The sequence below is a fragment of the Mercenaria mercenaria genome, unplaced genomic scaffold (assembly GCF_021730395.1).
Source record: "Mercenaria mercenaria strain notata unplaced genomic scaffold, MADL_Memer_1 contig_2083, whole genome shotgun sequence".
Taxonomy (NCBI): Eukaryota; Metazoa; Mollusca; class Bivalvia; order Venerida; family Veneridae; genus Mercenaria; species Mercenaria mercenaria.
Window position 1 is genome coordinate 1 of NW_026460118.1, and position 27443 is coordinate 27443.

Sequence of the window (27443 nt, forward strand, 5' to 3'; positions counted from 1 at the left end):
AATCCCGTAATACCGGTATGTGTTTATCAGAATAAAGAAATTCAAAGTGTCTGCAATGCAATTTAGATGTCTTTGATGAAGGGAATGATAGCTTCTGTTAAGTCTTGTACTGTACAATTACAGACTAATCGTGTTCAAGATACTTGACAGCATTTAATCTGGTTTTGGGAATGTTGTTTCTGACATAATTTATGTAATTTATTTTCTCATGGGAACAAATTGCCATTTCTTCCTACAAAAAGAGGTATAAACAGGGTTGTTTTTTTTTCGGGTCAATTTTGGGCCGAAGTTTGGCCCCAATCTCAATGAAAAATAATATGTTTTTTTTTCCAAATGTTAATCCAAAATTCCCAGTTGTAATTTGGAAAAAAATGTCTGAAAATTTTCACAACATGAACAAAGTAGGATCCGAAATTAATTAGGAGATGCAAATGGGTTTTGTTTCATAAACAGTCAGTTGTAGTTACTTCCCCTTAAACGCATGATAATGTAAGGGTCTGCTGATCATAAACATGCTGTCTACAATAATATATTATATACATGTACAAAGAAAATCAATAAAAGTGACGCTAAAAGTATGCCCAAATTTAAGTTTTATTGTCAGACAAAATTTAAAACTACAGATTCATTTACTGCTCAAATATCACACCTACAACGGTCAATTTGAAACCGTAAGTAAAACTAAAAGTATGGTAAGCGTCAGTAACTGGAATCTGCACAACTGATTCAGATAAGTTAACGATATACTTAGTGATAATGAAACACGGGACACAGTCATGTCTGTTGTATTGCAAGCTGTCAGAGATAAATATTTGCTTGTAGAAGATTTTTTTTTTTTTGAATAATGAATATTGATAACTTTACTATCTCTTGCCTAAAAAGTATTGTTAGTTCATTTCTTATGAAATAACAAGAAATCCCAATTTGGGTTTTTACCACGCATTTTTCCCAATTGTAAAGGCCCCGGGCCCCATTTTCAAACCAGTGGAAAAAAACACTGATAAAACAAGATACTCAGGCAATTAAATGTTACTGAACACTATGTACATGACATATTAAAGATGGATAATCTGTGTTTAGCTCCTATGGCAGGCAATACATATATCATAGAGGGCTTCTGTTAGATAAGTACTGTTTTGCATCTGTATTAGATTTACATTGCTCAGTTGATAATGGTTCTGTACATGCTAAAAAATATGACTACTGATATATTTCTAATTTTGATATTTGTTAATTTGTGGCACAATGATGAAGATGTTTGTGTTTATAATTTGTTTAAATGTGTACACAGTCTGTATTTCAATATTAATTGCTGTATGGATGACTGCATTCTTTTAATGTAGCTTCTGTTGTGGGACTTTATCCTTGATTTTGTTTTCAAAACTGAAACTGTAATCTGTTTCAAAACATCCATTTCTTTTTAACTAGTTCAAGTTTTATTAAATTAATGTTATGACCATTCCATGCTCTCATTATTACTTGTATTTGTAGCATACTATTGTCATGTACAGTTTCATAGTTTGAGATCTTATGGTTTTCAAGGTCAAAGTCAGCAGATGCAGCAACATGAAATGTATTCTTGCTGCTGTCTGTTACACTATCACTTGTATGTAAAGGTATTTGTTTTATGTTTTTTCTTGCATTTACAAGACTTTGATTTTTGTTTCCTTTCCTTCACTGATTTTTAGCTCACCTGAGCCAAAGGCTCAAGATGACCTTTTGTGACCGCTTGATGTCAGTTGTGCGTCATGTGTAAACAATTTCTAAAAAAAAATTTTTCTTCAAAACCACTGGGCAGATTTATACCAAACTTCACAGGAATAATGCTTGGATGGCCCCCTTTTAGAATTGCCCAAAAAATTGAAATCCGTTCAGAACTGATTGCCATGGCAACCGAAAAGAAAAACTTTAAAAATCTTCTTGTCCAAAACCACAGGTCCTAGGGCTTTTGTTTTTGGTTTGTAGCATTATCTGGTTGTCCTCTACCAAAAGTGTTCAAATTATTCCCCTAGGGTCAAATATGGCCCCGCCCTGGGGATCACATAGTTTACATAGATTTATATAGGGAAAACTTTGAAAATCTTCTTGTCAAAAACCACAGGACCTAGGGCTTTGATATTTAGTATGTAGCATCATCTAGAGATCCTCTACCAAGATTGTTCAAATTATCCCCCTTGGGTCAAATATGGTCCCGCCCTGGGGGTCACATGGTTTACATAGACTAAAATAGAGAAAACTTTTAAAATCTTCTTGTCCAAAACTACAGGACCTAGGGCTTTGATATTTGGTGTGTAGCATCATCTGGAGGTCCTCTACCAAGAGTGTTCAAATTATCCCCCTAGGGTCAAATATAGCCCCGTCCAGGGGGTCACATGGTTTATATAGACTTGTATAGGAAAAACTTAAAAATCTTCTTGTCTGAAACCACAAGACCTAGGCCATTGATAATTGATATGTAGCATTTTCTTGTGGTCCTCTACCAAGATTGTTCAAGTTATTACCCTGGGGTGAGAAAAGAGGCCCTGTCCCGGGGGTCCCTAGTTTTACATAGACTTACATAGGAAGAAAACTTTAAAAAGCTTCTTGTCTGGAACTGCAAGGCTTAGGCTTTTGATATTGGTATGTTGCTTAGTGGTCCTCTACCAAAATTATTCAAATTATGCCCAAGTGTTGAAAAGGGGCCCCACCCAAGGGTCCCAAGTTTTACATAGACTCTCAAATCTTTTTGCCTGAAACTGCAAGGCCTAGGCTTTTGATATTTGGTATGTTGCATTGCCTAGTGGTCTACAACCATAATTGTGTAAATTATGCCCCCATGGTGGAAGGAGGCCCTGCCCTTGGGGTCCCAAATTTTACATAGACTTATATAGGAAAGAACTTTAAAAATATTCTTGTCTGAAAGTTCAAGGCCTAGGCCTTTGATATTTTGTATGTATCATTGGCCAGTTGATCTCTAACAAGATTGTTCGAATTATGCCCCTGGGGTGAAAAGAGGCCCTGCCCCGGGGTCACTTGTTATATGAGTTATATAGGAAAAAATACTTCAATGAATTATCAGATCATATTTCCTAGACTGTTTAATTATAATTACCTGATGACCCCAAGTGATAAGGGTCACCCGACTGTGTCCTTGACCTACTGACCTACTTTCTTGTTTTTTTTTAAGATACAGCCTTGAAATTTGGATGACATGTACAGTTTTGCACACTGACCTTAAGACTGACTTTCAGTGACCATGAATGTGACCTACTGACCTATTTTCTTGTTTTTTAAGATACAGCCTTGAAATTTGGGCGACACGTACAGTTTTGCACACCAATCTTAGAACTGATTTTCAGTGACCATGAATGTGACCTTCTGACCTTCCTTCTTAATATTTTATCATCAGTTTGACATTTGAAACATGTAGCTCATGTAACCCAGGTGAGCGATCCAGGGTCATCATGACCCTCTTGTTTGTATTTCCGGTAATTTTTATGCTCAGTGTGAACTATTGTGATATTCCTGTGTCCGTTGTATGTTTTTGTCGTCCGTCATTTTTGTTCTTTATATGTTAGAGGTTACAGTTTTAGCCTAGTCTTAATGAAACTGTGTCAGAATATTTGGCTAAATATAAATTTGATAAGTTTGAAACTTGGTCATCAGTGATCAAAAGCTAGATCACTAAAGTCTTGGACAAATTATAGAAAACCATAGGTCAAACAGTAAAACATTTTAATACTCTTGAGGCCATATTTTCATCTTGATCTATATGAAACCTTGTCAGATGGTCTTTATCAAATGAAGGTTGCATTTGAAACTGCGCCATCTGTGTTTAAAAACTAGGTCACTAGGCCAAATTTTTGAAAAACTTGTAAACACTCTAGAGGCCATATTTTCTATCTGGTCTTTATGAACCTTGTATGCTTGTGAAATCTTGGTCAAGTTCAAAACTGGGTCTTCTGTGCTTAAAAATTTGGTCACTAGGTCAAACTGTAGAAAAGCCTTGTCTTGTTTATACACCTAAGGCTAAATTTCTACCTGATTTAGATGAAACTTTATCAGAATGTTTGGCTTTATGAATTAGGTCATTTTCAAAACTGGGTTATCAGGGGAACAAAAACTAGAACACTAGGCTAAATCATAGAACAATCTTATCAACATTTCACCAGATTTCTATAGTGTCATTGTATTCGTTCTGCTTGAAAGCTGATATTAGAAAAAAATGTCAAATAGTGTATTCAGAACGGGGATCCTGTGCGATCGGAAAAAAGATTAATGGCGACATATACCAAACTGTTAGACCATGTCTTAATGTCACAGAAAGACATGTCGCCAGCCAGAGTTCCGCGACTGGACCGATCTATGACATCATCAAAATGGCAGCCAAGTTTGAAAATAAAACTTGCGTAATTCATTATCTATTTACGTTACAAAGCAAAACTTCATCTTATCTTTGGTATTCCATCCTAGAAATATTTGTTGTCAATGTAATAACAATATTGAAGTATATAAACAATTAAATAATGAGAAATAATAAAAGTATATCTTACCCAACCCACTTTATTTCAACAGATCATTTTTATACGCCCGTTTGAAAAACAGGACGTATTATGGGAACGCCCCTGGCGGGCGGGCGGGCGGGCGGGCGGGCGGATCGGGCGGCGTCCACAGACTTTGTCCGGAGCATATCTTCTTCATGCATGGAGGGATTTTGATGACACTTAGCACAGTTGTTCACCATCATGAGACGGTGTGTCATGCGCAAGAACCAGGTCCAAAGGTCTAAGGTCAAGGTCAGACTTTGAGGTCAAAGGTCAGATTCAAGAATGACTTTGTCCGGAGCATATCTTCTTCATGCATGGAGGGATTTTGATGTAACTTGGCACAATTGTTCTCCATCATGAGACACACAGAGTGTCCTGCGCAAGAACCAGGTCCCTAGGTCTAAGGTCAAGGTCACACTTAGAGGTCAAAGGATACAAGAATGAAAACTTTGTCCGGAGCATTTCTTCTTCATGCATGGAGGGATTTTGATATAACTTGGCACAAATGTTCACCACCACAAGATGGAGTGTCTTGCACAAGAACCAGGTCCCAAGGTCTAAGATCAAGGTCACACTTAGAGGTCAAAGGTCAGGTAAAAGAATGACTTTGTCCGAAGCATTTCTTCTTCATGCATAGAGGAATTTTGATGTAACTTGGCACAATTGTACACTATCATGAGACGAAGTGTCATGCGCAGGTCCTTTCTTTAGAATTACTTCCCTTTGTTGTTACTATAAAAAGCTTATATTGCAACGTTTTCATTACTAGTCGTAGGAGAAAGAGACCACTTTTCTGTAGTACAACATGCAATTTACATCCAATGTTGAGGTGTATTTTGACCTATTTCTACAGAGTAAGGATTTTTGTGTGGACTTACAATTTTTGGGGGGGATTTTTTTTTAAGATTAGCTTCCCTTAGTTGTTACTATAAATAACCTATACTGTAACTTTTTTATAATTGACCGTAGGAAAAAGCCAATATCACTTTTCTGTGGTACAACATAGATGTTACTTTCAAATTTTAGGTGTATTTTAAGGTATCTCTACTTGGTAAGGAGTTTTTTTGTGAACATAGAAAAACAAAAGAATTACAAAGTTAAGATTCTATTTGCAAACACAGCTGCTATTTGCTAATTTGCTGCGACGGGCGTATATTGTGACATTCTTGCCCTCTTGTTGTCGATTATGTTTGTTTGGTATATGCTTTACCATCAAAATATATGAACATCATCATATTTCAATAGTGCTGTAGCAATTTATGTGTGCTTTATGTCTCTGCTACACATGAATACTGTACCAATTGCTGACCAACCATTCGTATCGCGTTGAACTCCACAGTGCCTTTAAACATTCGCACTTAAATACAATGATAAGAATTCCTACCTTTCTTCTAACATTTCTTTCCCTATATATATGTTTTATGTTGATAGACGCCTTTCAAAAGTTAGGATTAATAGTTTCCATAGGATCTCAAAACTTTATTAAACAATAATGGAGTCTTTAAACAATCAACTTTCAATAGCCCATAGTTTGCATTTTTACCTTCATGTCGGTCGTTTTAGCCCAGTCTGTGGCAAGCGAAATTTTCATGATGCGTATCACGACTGGATGATGAACCATTTGCCATCGTCTGGCATTCTGAGAACTCTTGGAAGGTCTGTGATAATTTTATCAATTGTCAAGGCCTGTCACAACATTAAAAAACATTTTTGGAGAATTTGCATAACAGTTCTACGACAGAATTCTTGCTATCAAAGGTGTTTTGAAATCACTATTGTCAATGGCAAAGAACATATGAGGACTATTCACAAAGTTTCTTGGAATATAGGCAACCTAATTAGAGAACGGTTGTCGTATATTATTATTAGCTATTTGATTCTAATGGACTAAGAGTAGTCTACCCGTGTAAGAAGAATTTTAGTTCTATACTTCTTGATGTTTTATGTATAATACACTGGCAACAACCTGTAAATGTTATTAGTTATGACCACGAAAACGCTGCAGAAGGTTTGTGGATGTATGCATACATGTAAGGGTCGAGCACATAAGAATCTGTGACGAGTTGGGAACTTGACTGTCCTTAACATGTTCAAATTTGGATTTGTTCCTTTAGAATCAACCAACGTAGAAAACGTGCAATGAAATAGGTATGGACACCTCAATAAGATCTTGATTAATAGCAGTAACTGTTATGGTCCTGTAAGTACCAACCTGTGGGATGAGTATCATTTTTCCCTAAATGATTTAGCCGTAGAGGAAAGCTTTTGTTCGTTAACCTTTCTGTCCAAAAACTGAATTCCTATGTATTCCTTCCATCGTCAATAACTTGGCATATTTTGTGTTTATTGCCGAATTTAGACGTATTTGAAATATTGTAAGACTTTTTGATTGCCGTTTGTATTTTTTTTACCCACAGAGCATTGGCCTCTTTCAACAACAAACATTTGCAATTGCTTGTCTTGACAGAAAACAAACAGGCTTTTTATACATCCGAAAAGGGTGTATTATGTTATGACGCTGGTGTCTGTCTGTCCGCCCGTTCGTAAGCAATTTCGTGTCCGCTCTGTGACTCTGGAACCCCTTAGATGATTTTAAAGAAACTTGACACAAATGTTCACTACATCGATTCGACGTGCAGAGCACATGTTTTGGATGACATGCTTCAAGGACAAGGTCACACTTAGGGGTCAAATGTCATACGAATCTTGTTTCGTGTCCGCTCTATAACTCTTGAACTGATTGAAGGATTTTAAAGACACTTTGCACAAATGTTCACCACATCACATCGAGCAGACATGCATAGCGCATGTTTCGGATGGCTGGCAAGGTCAAGGTCACACTTAGGGGTCAAATGTCATACCTTCGGGCGTATATTGCTCCGCATTGCAGTGTTCTTGTTTCCTAAAAGAATCATTATAACATTTCTAGTTTGTACTAGGGGCGTTTGTTTATTTTCAGACACTTTCGACTCTATTGCTTCAACAACAATAATCGTTTCGTATCTAATTTTAGCGGCGCGATACATTGTGTCCCTGCTTATGTGGCTCTATCACAATCTCTTTACAAAGATGCAAAGTCAGTCTGTGTCAGAGAAATCACAATCTTCATATTAAATGCATTCTCGAATGGTAGAAAAAACAGTTGCATAAGAGCTAGGGTACATTTTACTACCGTATGTTTAACATATCATACCCATACATAGTTTCCATTGCTACTGGAGCTTAGTATTGTTGTGATCAGACATTTTGATATACACATTTACAGGTATAAATAATAATATATTGAAAACAATACAGAGAAGATATTAACGAACTGATGTTAAAACATCGTGAAGAAAATGTTAGAAACAAATTTATTGGTGTATTTCATACAGCGGCTTAAACATTTCTGAAATCATTGTAAATGCTCCACACACATCATGTCAGTTTTCACTGAATACTGTGAATATTTTACGGAAGAGTAATATTTCATGGTTAGAAGGTTTTGCGACAACACATCAATTGGAATTGGTCAATAGCGAAGATATATGAATGTCAACAGCAACGAAAAGTAGAAAGTAACTTATAAATGCGAAAGATGAATTATATATAGTTATACTCTTTTATTCTATAGTTATGTGCAGCTGTGTTAAATAGCAAGATATAGGTCACTAGAAAGAAAAGAGTTCACTCATTCAAAAAGATACGATAAAAAGTTCAAATGTAGAATTATTTTACAGACTATAAATATACAAGTTTTAAAGGTTGTGAGTACAAGTCCCTGCGAGGTGATGGTGCTTTTGGATATAAGTTTGCTAATATATTATTACTGTTTTCAATATTTGTAAGATTATTACTATTAGATAATTATCAACAGGTTTCTATTTCTGGTTTACATGTAATTACGATGCAGCATAGAAGTTACTTCATCGAGGCTTTTCCTTTATTTCACATCCCTTTAAAGATGTACTATGCTCACCTTTTACATAATATTTCATCATTGCATATTGAGCTAAATCTAGAAAATCCTCATTAAACATCTTTACCTTGGCTAAATATATAAACTAACTGTGTAAACTGCAGTCACAATGAAATGTCTGTAAAGTAACAACCATTTGTTTCAAACAAACTTCCAGAGTTTTAGTAGCGTAATATATTCATACTGTGTTTACTTACACATTAATTAGTGTATAGTATTTATACCTTACACACTACCTTTCATACTCGCAAACATGTTTATTTTATAATACAATTTTATAATTTCATAAATTATAAAAGATAATTGTTCATATATTCAGATATGAAATTTGGGCATAATATATCTTTAATATTGTATAAATCACCTAACTTTTATTCAAAATAAGATAATGCTAAATAATTATGTATGTGTACGATGTAAACTACAACAAAATTCACTTTCAGCACCAAAAACAAACAACTCCAATCAGTCAATTGAAGATGATGATAGATTTAATTTTCAAAAAATGGCCGCCATTTTGATGACGTAATAACTCGGTCCAGTCGCAGAATTCAGACTGGCGACATGGCTTAGAATGAACTTCAGACATTACGGAACAGTTTGGTATATGTCGCCATTAATCTTTTTTCCAGTCGCACGGGACCCAAAATATGGCTCTAAGCGAATACACTAAAACAACCTTGTGTCATGAAGTTTGTTCTAATGCTAATGCATTTTTGGGGCATTACAGCAAAATGTAGAAAAATGTTAAATTACTTTTTTCTAATACATTGCTTAAAGGACTTTCACTAAATCTGGTTAGGTGGTCACGGTCTTCTTCAGGTGAGCGACTTAGACCCATTTGGGTTTCATGTTTTAAAAGTAGTTTTACTTTCTGGGACAATTCTTGCAGTGTGTAGCTATTAGGCTACATGTAAAATGAACATCAGGTGTCATTCTTTTTTCACAGCAGTTTTGGTATGTTAATAAAATTATGCAGAGAGTCTTGAATAAAATTGACTAATAGTTGAATAGTATTGCTATTAAAAATTTGAACTTTGGGCAAACTTATGCCTAACTTTGTGGCAGGATAATTTTTTTAAGCATGATGATTGTATAACATCCCCTAAAAGCTCCACAGATTTACTCTTGTGTTATAAATATGGTTAACCACTATATCATTATGTGTAAATAATGACATTTGATTAATACAAAATATAAAATGTGTAATAAGAGTAAAAGTAGAAACACTGTGAATCAGTTCTTTTTGCCCTAGGAGGAGACGCAAAAATGTCAAAGGGATACCTTGCATTGATGTATGATAAACTTGTAATTTTACTTTACTTCAGTATGACATGCAGAGAAGGCACTGCCCACATGGCGGACGAGGAAATAATCACATTGGTAGTAAGATAACTTTCATTTGTTTGTTGATATATCTCAAATTTCAATATATTTTTCTTATGGCAGTTTCTAAGATGTCTTACTTCATTTTATGAGTTTGGCATCAGCCTGACGAGTTCAGTAAAATAAATATTTGCAGTAGATCAATATGGCTCTTGTTTAGGTAGAAATGACAAAAGTATCTTAAGATCAGACTAAAGTGAGAACATTTGAATGCACAGCCTTCAAACTAGGTTAGGCCAAAAAAAAATGTTTAGTTTCTCAAGCCCCGCCTCATGATTTTGACCCGCTGCATCTAAATTTTTTATCAAAGAAAAATTGACGAAATTCGCGAAAAAAAGAAAATTCAACAAAAAAATGAGGACAAAAGAACGAAAATAAGTGAGTACAAATAAATCGTCAAGAACGGTTACTCTGTTCATCTCGGTTAATAGGCGTTTGGTGTTCTGTTTATTCTATAAGCGTACATTATACATTGATGAATCGTGCCAAAACGAAACAAGGAAATGTCTAGGCTTACATGTAGCGAGTCATAATATTGCACTTCCCTAATGAGCAGAATCAGGGTGGCCATTTTATAAATTGTGTGCATGTTTTGTGCTTTTAATTAATGACAAGATCAGGACTCTCATACAAGAATACAGAAAGTTATCAAAACGAAAGTTTTACACCATCCATTAAAAATAACATACCAGAATCATCAATTTTGCACTTTTTGAACAGCCTGCAATGATCCCGTTGCAAGAACAAGTCCATTTTTTTTTGCATTTCTCAGTTTAATTGACCCTACTGAACTACATGATATTAATGGAATGTCGGCCTAGCCATCTCGTTTTTCCACAAAATCGAGTGTCAATCAACAAGCTTGGAACCCTTCTATGATTTGAATTTCCTGCCCCAAGATGACTCATCGATTCATACAAAGCTAGCAGCAGTTAGTTTTACCAATGACATCAGAATTTTACATGTATCAGCAGTTTCTAAAGTCTCTCATTTTAATTTACAGACATCCAAAATTACGAAGTTCTAATTATGTCTCCCACCATACAGTGGTGTGGGAGACATATTGATTTACTCCTATCTGTTTGTCTGTTTGTCTATCTATCTGTCTTTCTGTCTGTCACAAAGCTTGTCCGCACTCTAAGTCGAACATTTCTCATCCGATCTTCAACAAACTTGAAAAAAATGTGTGTGCCAAGAAGTCCTCAGTCAAGTTCGATAACTAACCAAATCGGCCCAGGCACTTCGGAATTATGGCCCTTGAATTACCGAAAAACGCTCAGATTTTAGGCGCATTCCTGGAGCCAAAAGGACCCCTATACTACTCATGAGAATTACCGAAAATCGGCCTTTTTACTTTCGTCCGCGCTCTAAGTCCAACATTTCTCATCAGATCTTCACCAAACTTGAACCAAATGTTTTTGACCATAACTCCTTGGCCAGGTTTATCAACTAGCCAAATCGTCTGAGGCACTCCAGAATTATGGCCCTTGAATTACCCAAAATCGGCCTTTTTACTCTTCAAAGGTATATTTGTAGTGAGTAAACAATATATAAAGACTGACTTGCTATTTAGATGATTAGGCAGTTGTTGGAGACATGCGCTTTTCTCAAATGCAACTCTAGTTATTACAAATATTGACGGGGGCCAAAATTCGAAGTGTACCCTGATACCTTAGTTTCCAGGTCCAATCTGGAACCAAAGTGATTGTTCCCTGGACAATTGTTGGTACATACGGGGGGGGGCGTTCAATAAATACCCGGAAAAGTGCTCTCAATTCTTCATGTATCATCAAAAATAAATGAAAATGCTACAAAATGTAGACTAGGGAATACTGAGTTGATATGTCAAAATTAGATTGTCTTTGGATAAATAATAAGTAAATGCGAGTCCCCATGGCAACGTCATGTGACGCCATCCGGCCCAATTTTGTCTCTTTTTCTATTTTACATGCGCTAAAACATTACTTGCCACTTACCTGTTTTTCAAGCTAGCTTTTCTTAAATTGGGTGAATATTGATATGGTGAAAAAGATGGAGAAAGTGCAAGGATGGTAATTGCACAGTTTGCACGTAGTGAAGATAAATTTAAACTCTTTAAATATCGAGATAGTCTTAGGAGAAATGGCATCCGTATTTCTAATGATTTGTCCTACATTCAGCGACACCAATTGAAAGAACTAAAACGAAAGGGCTTACGTGGGTATTTCAAAGGTGGAAATCTGCATACTTATAAACCGGTTTCTAAGGATGAAGATTATAATGGAGAAACTAGAACTTTCAGGCGTGCAGTACGTAACAGGCAATGTGGTAATAGCGGCGAACCTGATGTTGAAGTCATGGAGACGGTCTCTTTGGAGGTCAATCACACCAAAAACTAGGATAACGGTCAAAGCCCAATACATACAGGAGATACACTTAATTTATTGACATGGAATATAGAAGGTTTTAAATCTAAGTAAAATAATTTTGACATATTGGATTTTTTTTGAAAAGTCATGACGTCATTGGTATTTAAGAAACATGGGAGATGGAATCAGATTATTGTGAACAATATTTTCCTGAATATAACGTGTATTCTTGTAGTGCTAAAAAATCAAATGCTGGTGGAAGGCATATGGGCGGTGTAACTGTTTTAATTAAAAGTGATATGACATCTCTTGTAAAACGTGTATGTGAATGGTTTACTTCTGGTGTTATGCTGTTGTTTGATAAAACATTACTGACCACAGATAGAGATGTTCTATATGTTTCATTGTATATACCACCAGAAAATTCTCCGTTTTATGATAATAAGGATATGACGGGGTTATAAGAACTGGAGGATTGTATTAATACAAATCAGTTACTTGATACAGAATTGTTATTAAATGGTGACTTTAATGCCCGAACTTCTAACGCTCTAGACTATGTTACATGTTCTGTCAATATACCAGAATTAACGGAATTTAGAGATATTATTGACAGTGAGGTAGTTATTGCAAGGTCTTCGTCTGACACAAAGATGAATAAATTCGGTCATGAGCTTATAGAATTCTGTACAGTGTATTCTTATATTATAGCAAACGGTCGTTTTGGTGTGCATCCAGAGAGTAACGGCTATACCTTCGTTAATAGTAATGGTTGTAGTACTACTGACTATTTTATAACATCTAAATGCTTGTTTGACCTCATTCAACAGTTCCAGATTTCACCGAACACGGAGAGTTGTCATATGCCTATAAGTCTAAGTTTGAAATTAAGTCATGGTGACACACCCGTGACCACTGACGAGAATCTGCACTTGTGTTACAATCTAAATGATGACAATTGTAAGGAGTACTTACAATGTTTATCGGAAAATATATTGAATGGTTGTTTCAACCCGATAGATAACATGCTAGACGACAGTTATATTGATATAAACGTTTTTGTAGGCGAATTGGAAACGGCTATAGTAGATAGCAGTGCTAGATTTCAAAAATTAAGAAGGCCGATTATTCGTAAAGAAAATAAACTATGGTTTGACAGTGATTGTAAAGCTGCAAAATTACAGAGTAGAAAAGCTTTAAACAAGTTTCGGTCCAGCCGATGTGAAAATAATTTGAACGACTATATAAATAGCAAACATGTCTATAAAAATATGTGTAGACGGAAACGTTACTTATATAATAAAAAATATGTGTCTAAAATAGAATCTGTTGTAAATAATTCAAAGATGTTTTGGCGTGAGTTGAAGAAATTGACAGATAAACCCAAGTCGCAACCAAATATATCTTTGAACAGCTGGTTTGAACATTTTAGCAACTTGTTTGCAGCGAATGGTGCTGATGACAATATTGATTATGAACAGGAAGATAGAGATATTGATATGAATATAAATATCGATGAGATCGAGGACTTAGTGTTAATTCTAGTATAACAGATGACGAGATTGTCAATACTGTAAAGTCTTTAAATATACACAAGGCATCTGGTGGTAACCTTATTCCACAGCATATAGTTTATGGTGTAAATGTATTATTACCTTTTATACGAAAATTGTTCAACAGATTATTTACAAAAGGTGAATTTCCAGATGAGTGGGCCAAGTCAATAATTATTCCGCTGCATAAGAAGGGAAGTGTTAGCAATCCAAATAACTACAGGGGTATTGCTTTGTTAGATATTTTAAGTAAAGTCTACATATCAATAATTACCAAAAGGTTAACTTTCTATGTAGAAGCATATAGTAGAATATCAGAATGTCAAGCTGGATTTAGAGCTGGTTATTGTACAGTTGATAACGCCTTTATACTGTATTCTATTGTTAACAAATATTTAAGTGTAAAAGGAAAATCGATATACGTAGCTTTCATTGACTTTCAGAAAGCCTTTGATTCGGTTGACCGGTCAGTATTGTATGATATTTTGAAAAACAATGGTGTTCAAGGTCATTTATACAAGGCTATACAATCCATTTATGTGTCTGTTAAAGCATGTGTTAGAACACAACAAGGTTTTACCAGTATATTTTCTTGCCCTGTTGGACTACGTCAGGGGTGTAACTTGAGTCCCATCTTGTTTGCCATGTTTATAAACGAATTGTATACTTTGTTATGTCAAAACAATACTCGAGGCATCCAGTTATTTCCTGATACTATGGAAATATTCCTACTTATGTTCGCAGATGATATTGCTCTTCTAGCAGATACTGTAGTAGGGATACAAAGGCAATTAGATGTTTTAGAAACCTTTTGCAATTCAAGTAATAAATATTTCTAAAACAAAAGTACTGGTCTTTAAGCGAGGTGGACGATTAGCGAGGAGAGAACGCTGGTTCTTTGGTAATAACGTATTGGATACTGTGAATGGTTTTACCTATGTTGGCATATATTTTTCTAACAGACTGTCATTGTACAAAATGGCTGAAGCTATGTCGGTTAAAGCGAAAAAAGTTCTGATATATATTTTTAATTCTCTACAAAATTTGCAATGTTTACCTTATAAAACATTCTTTAAAATATTTGATACAAAAGTTGCGGCTGTGTTACTATATGGTTCAGAACTATGGGGATTAAAACATATGCGATGTGTCGAATCAATACAGGTATATGCGTGTAAACGCTTTCTTAAAGTGAACAGAAGTGTATGTAACGATGCTGTCCTTGGGGACGTTGGTAGGTTCCCCATGTATATATATTCAGCTAAACGTTGTATCAAATATTGGATGCGTTTGCTTACTTTGCCTAGAAACAGATATATCAAATTGTGCTATGAAATGCTTTTATGTTATGATAATTTAGGTTATATAAATTGGGTTACAGATGTAAAACAATATTTATATACTAACGGATTTGGATATATTTGGGAACGCCAAGAAGTCGCTAACCCACGCTATTTTCTGTTTCAATTTGAACAAAGGTTGAAAGACCAATATGTTAAAAACTGGAGGACTAGATGCAATGAAAGTAGTAAACTTTGTCATTATATACATTTTAAACCTATGTACAATGTTGAGAAGTATGTTACTGTTGTAGATATAGCAAAATTTCGATCCTGTATGGCAAATTTTCGAAGTTCTTTACATAATCTCATGATTGAAAAAGGTAGACATATTGGTTTAGATAGAGAACATCGTGACTGTCCATATTGTGAAGCTGTTATTGAAGACGAATTTCATTTTGTACTTATATGACCTTTGTATTCAAATATTCGGTCATTATACATTCCATACCACTTTGTTAACAATGCTACAATACAAAAATTTTATGATCTAATGTCAACAGAAAGTGATGAAATTATTAGAAACCTAGCAATGTATATATATTACGCTTTTAAAGAAAGAAGTAGGTTAGTTTCAGACTTTACTTGAACATGTATTTGGTAACAGGTACAAAACTATACTGATATGTGTTTACTGTATAATACATAATTGATAAGTACCTTATAATATTATTATGTAAATGTAAATGACCTTTGCTTCACAAATGTAATTAGATGTTATATGTTCTGTATTTCTCTTGTGTATGGGCCGGAGGCCTTATTATGCAATAAAGAATGAATTGAATTGAATTGATATGAAAGGTAAGCGTTACGCCAATAACGTCAACTTATAAATGTGACATCATTAAAATATTTGGCAGGCATATTGAGTTGGTCGTCGCTTGAAAATCAGTGTTGAACGGAGATCTGAGATAACATTTTGTGTTTTGAATCTGAAATCAAGGAAAGAGACAAATGCTATGCTGAAAAAGGTTTAAGGGACAATGCCCTGAAGAAAACAAAATTTTATTAGTGGGACATGACGTTTAAAAGTGGTCAGGAGAATATTGCTGACGACTTGTGTTACAGACATGAAAAATAACGTTCAGTCACATTAAATGAATTAAAGAGCTCCTTGATAGGGCATCAGTTCAGTGTCCAATTTCTTCAATACGACAGGAACATCATATGAACAGTATTTATTTATTCTTAGGAAGGTGTAAAATGCATTTAATGGTGATAAACATTGAATCAATGGTAATCACGAGTAGTATTGATTAATTGAGTGTGATATGACAGCATCATAATGACGTTGGGCCGCTTTTTAGGTGATGGCGTTGCCTAGGAGACGATAAATAAATATTGTGCATGTTTTGAAATCTGTAATGTAGGTATTTGCATTCAGTATGTTCATATCCGTCATATTTTCAATTTTTAGCAAAATGAGACTAGAAATAAAGAAATGAGAGCACTTTTCCGGGTATTTATTGAACACCCCTCGTATGGTGTGACAGATACTTTTTTAGACGTTTTAAAAAAAATCCAACGAGAACAATAAGGAAAATTATGGTCTGTCACACGTAAAACTGGGACGGTCAGAAACTGATGATTTTGACTTGATGGAAGTTGATGCGAAGGTCATCGAAGCGGTGACAGTTTTTGGAAGATACCTTTATTTCTATGCAAAGCAATATTTATTGCCACCAACATTTCAGTCTGTCGTCAGTTTCGTCTGGTGTCCATGCCTCAACAATATATATGGTATATAGTTAATTTTCTCAGAATATATTGAGTGCCAAATGCAACCTTCAGAACAAGTATTGTTCTTATAAATTATTATCTACATAATATCTGAAGAAGCTTTCGTGTGTACGGGCCCTCCGTAAGGATTTTAATTTACCCAACATACAAAACTTTTTCACCTATATAAGAACACAGTTCGGCAACAAATGGAGGCTTTTAATGAGGTCGTAGAAATTTAGCGGTGTGCCGTAACCACGCAAACGGCTACTGAAGCTGGTAATCGCGGAAACTAAAAATCTTTCTTTTGTCATATTTTAAAAAGTAATGGTATTAGAAACTTGATTTTTTCATATTTTTATTAAGTTATGAATACCTATTGTTTGCAGTGATTATATTCTAAATATCTTATTAAATTTCTTAATTGTCGTCAGCACGTGCAATTTTAGTTATTAGCACGTGCATTCAGTTGTGAACCAAGAAGTTGCCTGTTTTAATCAGAAAATATTTTCTGTACTTAATTACAACTGTGACTGATTTTTGGCTTGAAAATTTTGTATAATACGCATGCAATTAAACTTCTAAAAATTTTGATACGTCCGTTTAACACCATTTCATATATTAGTGCAGCGGATTGCATGCCATATACGTTATTCATTCGCTTCCTTTTTCAATACACATAGACAATGAAGTTAGGGAATAACTCGTTGAATCTCGGCTTGGAATATTTAACATATATGATATGAAGAAAAAAATGTTTATCAAATTAATTGTTGGAAAACATGTGAATAAATTATGTTGTGTTTTTTGTTGTTTCTTTTTGTGGCATTGTTACCTGTCAGTATTGTATAGATACGCTTAACATATAATGCATCAATAAAATTGTTCTCATTTTCGTTGATATTTTTACTATTACTGTTACGAATTCAAGTATTTTAGATTTCATACTTTTATCACTTAAATAATTAATCATATTACCGGACTTCTCTCCATAATTTAGCGGTACAATAATGGGAGTAAACTAGGCCTAGAGTAAAGACTTCCAGTGTGTGTAGAACGATTCTACCAAAGTGATGCTAATGACATGTTTATACGGAAACCTGGTGCGCCATGTTATTTGTCAATTGCTATACTTCAGATAACAATGCTAAATGTCAAACACCTTATGCAAAATGTTTTGAAAACGAAATGACATTTATTAAGTACTATGGAAGGCTATGGAAAGCTGGTGTGCCATGCTTATTGCCAAATGCTAAATGACAGTTATTGCAAAATGCTATTTGCTATATGCTTAATGTCAAATATTGCCTGCGAAATGGTTATTGTCAAACAATAAATGATAGTTGTTAATTGCAAATACGAAACAATAAATGCCAAATGCGTATTGCTAAATACTTATTCAGATAAAGAGCTGAATATCAGTGTAAAAATGCATCATACTGTAAATAGTCATTGGCCTTTGTAACATAACTTTGTCACTATTAAAAATATTTCTTAACATTTTAGAGTGAAAGTTTCGACCATGTCATCTTTAACCCTCAGAACATGATATTGCTTCAAATCAGGCGGATAGAACTTCATATGTTTTCACGTGATTAAAAGTAACAGTCATTAGTGTAAGGGATACAGATCATTAACTCACAAAGTTAAAGCATTTGACGAGTAGCATTTGTCATTTGGCAATAATTATAGGCATTTAGCACAAAGGATATGGCATTTGGCATTTGATATGTAAAGAAGGCCGGTGCGCCTTGAATATAGCCAAATGTTAAATGACAATTATTTAATGCAAAATGCCAATAACTTAATGCTAAACGCCAAATACTTAATGCTAAAGGCCAATCACTTAATGCAAAATGCCAAATACTTTATATAAAATGCAACATAGCAAATGCGATATGCCTATGGAAGGTCAGTGCGCAATGGTACCTACAAAAATGTTAATGCAAAATGAAAAATGCTATTTACGAACTGATTAACTTCAAATATTGGCTTAAGGTTATACTAATTTATTTTAGCTCGATTGTGATGAAAACTTCAAGCTTATTGGAACCACTCTCGAGTCTGCTTCCCGTTTATATATAGGCTTTCGAACAGTAATTTTCAATGATAAATGCTTTTTTTGTTAAAACAATAAATGTCAATATGCTCATTGCTAAGTTTCCATTAAAATAAAGAGCTGAATATATCAGTTATATAATCATTGCCCTTCGTTACATAACTTTGTCTCTGTTACATATCTTAGTCTATTATATAATAAACATTTTACAGCAAAATGTTTCGGTTCCATGTCCTTGTAACATCTTCAACGTTTTTGCGTTAGATTAGACAGGCAGGACATCTAATTTTTTTGTTCCAAATGAGTAAAAGTTACATTCATTAGTTGAAGAGATAAAGATCACAAAGACTGATAATTTAAGAATTACCATTTATCATTTGACAAAAATAATTTGTTTTTATCTTCTTCTTCTCGTTCGAAACTACATTGTCTGACCAGTAGCCTTGATGAAACCTGAGGTTGCCGTAGATCCTCAATGCCTCATACCGTTTCTGGTGCACTGACGTATCTATCGGCCAAGTCGCAGCTCACTCATGGTCATGCCTTTTTACATCTCCGAAGTATATGCTCCGCAGTCTGATCTTCCTCACCACATAAACAAGGTGGCGATGATGACAGTCTGTATTTTTTTACATGTGAACATTGAGCTTGTTGTGCCCCGAGCGAAGCCTGACCAACATTACTTGTTCAGACCGATCAAGGAGATGAAAAGCATCTTCCTCTATCCTTGGTCTCTTTAGTGCCTTGATGATGGTGACTGTTTTCTTGTTACTCACAGTTTTTGTTGGTTGTTCTGACTGAGCTTCTAGCTTAGCCAGTTTGTCTGCCTCTTCATTGCCTGCAAGTCCACAATGGATGTAATCCACTGAAGTGCTACTTTGCAGGTTATACTCAGGCTCTGCATTCTCCTGGCTAGTGCGGAGCTTTATTGTTGATCAGAACTTCCATAACAGACAATGCATATGTGAGAAAGACGACCGAGGAGCTTTCTTCTGCATTAACATTAAACTATTGACATTTAGCATCAACAACTTCTTATTTAGCATTTGGCAGTTAGCATAGCGCATCGGTCCCCACTAACTGCGCAGGGACAATGAGCCCCAGTGTTACGAAAAGAGAAGTTCGCCAAGCATTTAAGATGATGTTAGATGATCTGTTTTTGCAATTCAAAATGTAGTTCAATGTTGTTGATGAGATCTTGTATATGAGTGAGATAATGATGTGACAGTTATAGATTTGGCTTAGCTGTATTGCTTATTGTATTAAGAAAAGATTTAGATCACTTTCACTGTGAATTTCCATGTCTATATGTATACGGGTTATCGCTAAATGGCATGGTAGTATTTTCAGATGGTGATGTTTTTCAGACAGATAATGTTTCTTTAATATATGTAACCTAGCATCTCAATATATATATATATATATTTCATTTTTGGTGAGAAGACATGTTATATTTAATGGCTATTTATGTGTTTTTATAACATTGAAATGCTGTAAAGCACTGAAAATGGAGTCTCAAGATTTAATTGTTAATATGAAACAAATGAAGAATGTAACCTTGTACCATTTCGGTATTTTCACTCAAAGCAAATTGATTTTAATATAGTGTACATATTGATTAGTACCGGAACAGTCGTACAAAGTTGCAATAAAGTTAAAATCCTAGCACTGAGACGTCTAGGATTTATTTAAGGTGCTCAATTTGAGTAAGTGGTAGTGCGTGGGGTGGGGGGATCCGGGTTTTGGCCATCCGAAGTTATTCATTATCACTTGAAGTTCGTCCTTACACATAGTCCTATACTTACGTTCTGTTTGCTTTTAAAAACGTTTACGTTAGAAAGGTCTAATATGATTAATTATTAAAACAATAGAAGTATCAAATCTAAAATATTTGATTTCGTAACAGTAATAGTTAAAATATCAACGAAAAAGGGAACAATTTTATGCATGCATTATAATACGTTAAGCGTATCTATACAATACTGCCAGCTAACAAAAGGCAATGTCACAAAAACAATCCACATGTTTTCCAACAATTAATTAAATAAACTTTGTTGTTTTTCATTTAATATCTATTAAATATTCCAAGCCGATATTAAACGCATTATTAATTAACTTCATTGTCCATATGTATTGAAAAAGGAAGCGATTTAATAACCTATATGGCATGCAATCCGCCGCATTAGTATATTAAATGATGTTATACTGACGTATCAAAATTTTTAGAATTTTAATTAAATGCGTGTTATACAACATTTTCAAGCCAAAAATCAGCAATAGTTGTAATTAAGTCCAGAAAATATTTTCTGATTAAAAAGGGCACCTTGTTGGTTCACAACTGAATGTACGTGCTTATTACTAAAATTGCACGTGCTGACGACAGTTAAGAAATTAAATAAAATATTTCGAATACAATCACTGCAAACAATAGGCATTTATAACTTAATGAAAATATGAAAAAATCAAGTTTCTAATCCTACTACTTTTTGAAATATGACAAAAGAAAGTTTTTGAGTTTCCGCGATTACCAGCTTCTGTAGCCGTTTCCATGGTTACGGCACACCGCTAAATTTCTACGACCGATCTTAAAAGTCAGTTCTTACTTTACTTAATTGTCTTATCATAGTGAAAAAGTTTTGTATGATGGGTAAATTAAGTGTGGCATATATTTTGAAAGATTCCTCGTATATAAGATGCAATGTCTTTAAGTGTGTTAAAATGGATGTACATCACTGGATTCCATATAAAACGGGCAATGTCATTAATAAAAAAAAATAAAATCTGAACTGCCTCATTTAATTTTGCAAAAAGTGGCCTGAGAAACTAAACATTTTTTTTTGGCTTAGGTGAATAGCCATATAAAATCATATTAGGGTTTTGGCTTGAATTTTCAACTAGTAAAGCTATTACCATTCTGTAGGTGTCCACGTCACAACAGTTTTTGCATGTAAACAGGTTTCTTATGCTTTCAGATTTCTGATTGATGTTGCCTCTCAAGTCTTGATTAAGTAGTAGACCTTTGAGACAAGATGGTCAAACACATGTTTATTAGTGTCTATATGCAAATCATTTTAGAAAGTCTATGTCATGCTGATCAGTAGGGTAAAATCAAACAAGATAATGAATTGTCTTTGATCTCTGGCCAGAAACAAATTATAGAACACCTTGGAAAGTAGTTATTATGATTGACAAGTAATCTATGAATATTGATACATTTTGATTGGTTTTGTGAATGAAGATAGAATTTTTGGGGTGTGGCATGAGTTATAGTGTGAGAGGTACAGTCAGTGAGAGATCAGTTTAGATTTGAGATTTTAAGTGTTAAGATTTAGTTTTGTGGTTGATAAATTTATATAATAAGTTTTTGTAAGAAATTCTTAAGTTTATGTTTTAGAAGGGAAGTCAAGAGTCAGAAAGAAAGTTTGGAAAATATTTAAACTGCTAATAAATAACCTCTCACAAAGCAAGTGCAATAAGTTAGATAACAGTGTAATATTAAATAGATGGACATAGACAAGCAATTAGAGTAAAAAAAAAATAAAAGGAAAATATTGAAATTGAAGTGTCGAGTTATATGTATTCACTTAAGAAATAATAAGTTCCCAAGTGTGGGTTATCGTAGAATAACTGGTGTTTTGAGTACTTATGCGTAAGAATTATCACGAAGGCCGTAGGCATAATAACGAAAAGCTCGGGTTATTCTACGATAAATCACACTTGGGAACTTGTTATTTCGATTCTAACACAACATACTTGAAACAACAGTGTTAGAAAAAATGGTAACTACTTTTTAGCCCGACTATACGAAATACATGGAGAGCTATCCTACTCGGGGTCTTTCCGCGTCCCCACCTTGGTTAAAGTTTTTTTTACACTTTCTCTTTTTAGCCCACCATCATCAGATGGTGGGCTATTCAAATCACTCTGCGTCCGTGGTCCGTCGTCCGTCCTTCCGCCCGTTAACAATTTCTCGTTATCGCATCTCCTCAAAAACTACTGAGGGGATTTTGACCAAACTTTGTCAGAATAATGTATTGGTACCCTAGTTGTGTCCTCCTGAAAATCAGTCTGGTTCAACAACTTTTGAGTGAGTTATGGCCCTTTGTTTTTTTTATAATTTACATAGATTTATATAGGGAAAAACTTTGAAAATCCTCTTGTCCAAAACCACAAGGCCTAGGGCATTGATATTTGGTATGTAGCATCAACTAGCGGTCCTCTACCAAGATTGTGCAAATTATTTCCCAAGGGTCAAATATGGCCCTGCCCCGGGGGACACATGGTTTATATAGACTTATATAGGGAACACTTTGAAAATCTTCTTGTCCAAAACCACAGGGCCTAGGGCTTTGAAATTTGTAATGTAGCATCATCTAGTGGTTCTCTACCAAATTTGTTCAAATTATCCCCATAGGGTCAAACATGGCCCCGCCCCTGGGGGTCACATGGTTTATATAGACTTATATAGGGAAAAACTTTAAAAATCTTCTTGTCCATAACCTACAACATTCAAATTTGGACCACATGTCCTGTATAGTTTTGAGTGGCTAGATGAACCTTGATATGAGTTGACATTGATATTGACCTAGTGACCTACTTTCACATTTCTGTAGCTACAGCCTTCAAATTTGGACAACATGCATAGGTTTGTGTACTGAAATAAACTTTGACCTTGACATTGACCTAGGGACCTACTTTCACGTTTTTGAAGGTACAGGCTTCAAATTTGGACCACGTGTTTCGGAATGAAATTATGTCCCCCCCCCCCCCCCCCCCCCCCCACCCCCTCTGGGAGAGATATATTGTTTTTGCCCTGTCCGTCCGTCCGTCACATTTCATTTCCGAGCAATAATTGGAGAACCATTTGACCTAGAACCTTCAAACTTCATAGGGTTGTAGGGCTGCTAGAGTAGACGACCCCTATTGATTATGGGGTCACTCAGCCAAAGATCAAGGTCACAGGGGCCTGAACATTGAAAACCATTTTCGATCAGTAACTAGAGAACCACTTGATCCAGACTGTTGAACCTTCATAAGATGATTGTACATGCAAAGTAGATGACCCCTATCGATTTTGGGGTCACTCCTTTAAAGGTCAAGGTCACAGGGGCCTGAACATTGAAAACCATTTCCGGTCAGTAACTTGAGAACAACTTGACCCAGAATGTTGAAACTTAATAGGATGATTGGTTATGCAGAGTAGATGACTCCAAACGATTTTGGGGTCACTCTGTTAAAGGTCAAGGTCACAGGGGCCTGAACATGGAAAACCGTTTTCAATCAATAACTTGAGAACCTCTTGATCCAGAATGTTGAAACTTCATAGGATGATTGTTCATGCAGAGTAAATGACACCTATTGTTTTTGGGGTCACTCCGTTAAAGGTCAAGATCACAGGGGCCTGAACATGGAAAACAATTTCTGATCAATAACTTGAGAACCACTTGACCCAGAATGTTGAAACTTCACAGGATGATTGAACATGCAGAGTAGATGACCCCTATTGATTTTGGGGTCACTCTATTAAAGGTCAAGGTCACAGGGGCCTGGTCATGTAAAATCATTTCTGGAAAATAACTTGACAACCACTTGACCTAGAATGTTGAAACTTAATAGGATGATTGGACATGCAGAGTAGATGACCCCTATTTATTTTGAGGTCACTTGATCAAAGGTCAAGGTCACAGGAGCCTGAACAGTGACTTGAGAACCACTAGGCCAAGAGTGTTGAAATTTAGCAGGATGACTGGACATGCCAAGTAGATGATCCCTATTGCAGCCAACTATCAGTGTCTCTTTCACTTTCGCTCCTGACCCCTATTGACTTTGCATTGGGGGAGACATGCGCTTTTTTACAAAAGCAATTTCTAGTTTGACCTTGATCTTGACCTAGTGACCTACTTTCACATTTCTCAAGCTACAACCTTCAAATTTTGACCACTTGTATAGTTCTGTGTACAGAAATGAATTTTGACCTTGAGATTGACCTAGTGACCTACTTTCACATTTCTGTAGCTACAAGCCTTCAAATTTGGACCACATGCATAAGTTTGTGTACCGAAATAAAATTTGACCTTGACATTGACCTAGTGACCTACTTTCACATTGCTGAAGGCACAGGCTTCAAATTTGGACCACATGCATAGTTTTGTGTTCCGAAATAAAATTTGACCTTGATTTTGACTTAGTGACCTACTTTCACATTTCTCAAGCTACAGCCTTCAGATTTGGACCTCATGCATAGTTTTGTGTTCTGAATTGAAATTTGACCTTGATTTTTACCTAGTACCTACTTTTACATTTCTCAAGCTACAACCTTCAAATTTGAAGCACATGCATAGTTTTGTGTACCAAAATGAACCTTCGACATTGAAATTGATCTAGTGACCTACTTTCACATTTCCCAAGCTACAGCTTTCAAACTTGGACAATATGCATGGACCACATGCACAGTTTTGAAATGAAGTTTGACCTTGAGCTAGTCTTGAAATTTGGAACATTCAAAAATGGCTCAATGGTGGGTGCCAAGATCACTCTGTGATCTCTTGTTTCACCTTATCTCTCTAATTACTTGAGTTGTTCCACATCATCACCCACATCATATGACACAAGGTGCATAACTCTGGCACCAATTTTTCATGAATTATGCCCCCTTTTTAAATAAAATTTCAGGTTAAAGTTTTGGTGCACTTCCACTCTATCTCAGTTATGACTAGATGGATTTGATTCAAACTTAACATATTTGTTCCACATCATCACTTACATAATATGACACAAGGTTCATAACTGTGGCACAAATTATTCATGAATTATGCCCCCTGTCTACATAGAATTTCAGGTTAAAGGTTTGGTGCACTTTCACTCTATCTTTGTTATTAGTCCCCTACTGGTAAAAACCAGTTTCGTTGACTATAGGAATGCGCTTTTCCGTCCGTCTTTCCGTCCGCAATTTCGTGTCCGGTCCATAACTCGGTCACCCATAAAGGGATTTTAATATTACTTGGCACAAATGTTCCCCATGATGAGACGACATGTCATGCGCAAAACCCGGACCCCTGGCTCAAAGGTCAAGGTCACAATTGGAGGTCAAATGTCAACAGGGCTTTTTTACTGTCCGATCCATAACTCTCCCATCCATGAAGGGATTTTTATATAACTTGGCACAAATGTTTCCCTTGAGGAGACAACGTGTCATGCGCAAAACCTGGACCCCTAGCTTAAAGGTCAAGGTCACTATTGGAAGTCAAAGGCCAACAAGGCTTTTTTCCTGTCCGGTCCATAACTCTCCCATCCATGAAGGAATTTTAATATTACTTGGCACAAATGTACCTCATAATAAGACTATGTGTCGTGCACAATTTTTAGACCCCTAGCTCAAAGGTCGAGGTCACACTTAGTCAAATGTTAACATAGCATGAAAAGGGTCTGTTTCGTGTCCGGTCCATAACTCTGACATTCATTAAGGGATTTTAATATCACTTAGCACAAGTGTTTCCCATGATGAGACGACGTGTCTTGCGCAAATCCCGGACCCCTAGCGCAAAGGTCAAAGTCACAATTGGGGGTCAAAGGTCAACAGATTTTTTTCCTGTCCCGTCCATAAATCTGCCATCCATGAAGGGATTTTAATATTATTTGGCACAAATGTTCCCCATGATGAGACAACATGTCCTGCGCAAAGCTCAAAGGTCAAGGTCACAATTGGAGGTCAAAGTTCAATAAGGTTTTTTTCCTGTCCGATCCAGAACTCTGTCATCCATCTAGGGATTACAATATTACTTGGCATAAAGGTTCCCCATGATGAGACGACCTGTCTTGCGCAACACCTAGTACCCTAGCTTAAAGGTCAAGGTCACACTTTGAAATCAAAGGTCAAGATGGGTTTTTTTTCCTGTCTGGTCTATAACTTTGTCATGCAAAGCAGGATTTAGATATCAGTTGGCACAAATATTCCCCTAGATGAGACAACATGTCATGCGCAAGAACCAGTCCCTAGGTCTAAGGTCAAGGTAATATTTAGAGGTCAAAGGTCAAGTTCAAGAATGACTTTGTAAGGAACATTTCTTCTTCATGCATGGAGGGATTTTGATGTAACTTGGACCAAATGTTCACCACCATGAGGCACCCTTGTTTTTAGAATTACATCCCTTTGTTGTTACTATAAATAGATTTTATTAGTCCCCTACTGGTTGAAAACCAGTTTCGGGGACTATAGGAATGCGCTTTTCCGTCATTCTGTCATTCCGTCATTCCGTCCGTCCGCAATTTCGTGTCCGGTCCATAACTCTCCCATCCATGAAGGGATTTTAATATTACTTGGCATAAATGTTTCCCATGATGAGACGACGTGTCATGCGCAAAATCCGGACCCCTAGCTTAAAGGTCAAGGTCACAATTTGAGGTCAAATATCAACAGGGCTTTTTTTCTGTCCGGTCCATAACTCTCCCATCCATGAAGGGATTTTAATATCACTTGGCATAATTGTACCTCATAATAAGACCATGTGTCTTGCACAACTTTCAGACCCCTAGCTCAAAGATCAAGGTCACAATT

General features: G+C 35.6%; 1 protein-coding gene across 2 annotated transcripts in view; it reads left to right on the forward strand.

Moving 5' to 3' along the window:
- The first annotated feature begins 9815 nt into the window (after positions 1 to 9815).
- LOC128552149 (uncharacterized) overlaps positions 9816 to 27443 on the forward strand; it is a 39897-nt gene continuing 22269 nt past the window's right edge. The window contains exon 1 of one of the 2 annotated variants that reach the window (XM_053533167.1): positions 9816 to 9870. In XM_053533167.1, coding sequence (XP_053389142.1) covers positions 9819 to 9870 — 52 coding nt within the window. In that variant the 5' untranslated portion in view covers positions 9816 to 9818. The remainder of the gene's footprint in view (positions 9871 to 27443) is intronic. The other variant, XR_008368985.1, reaches the window with a different exon arrangement.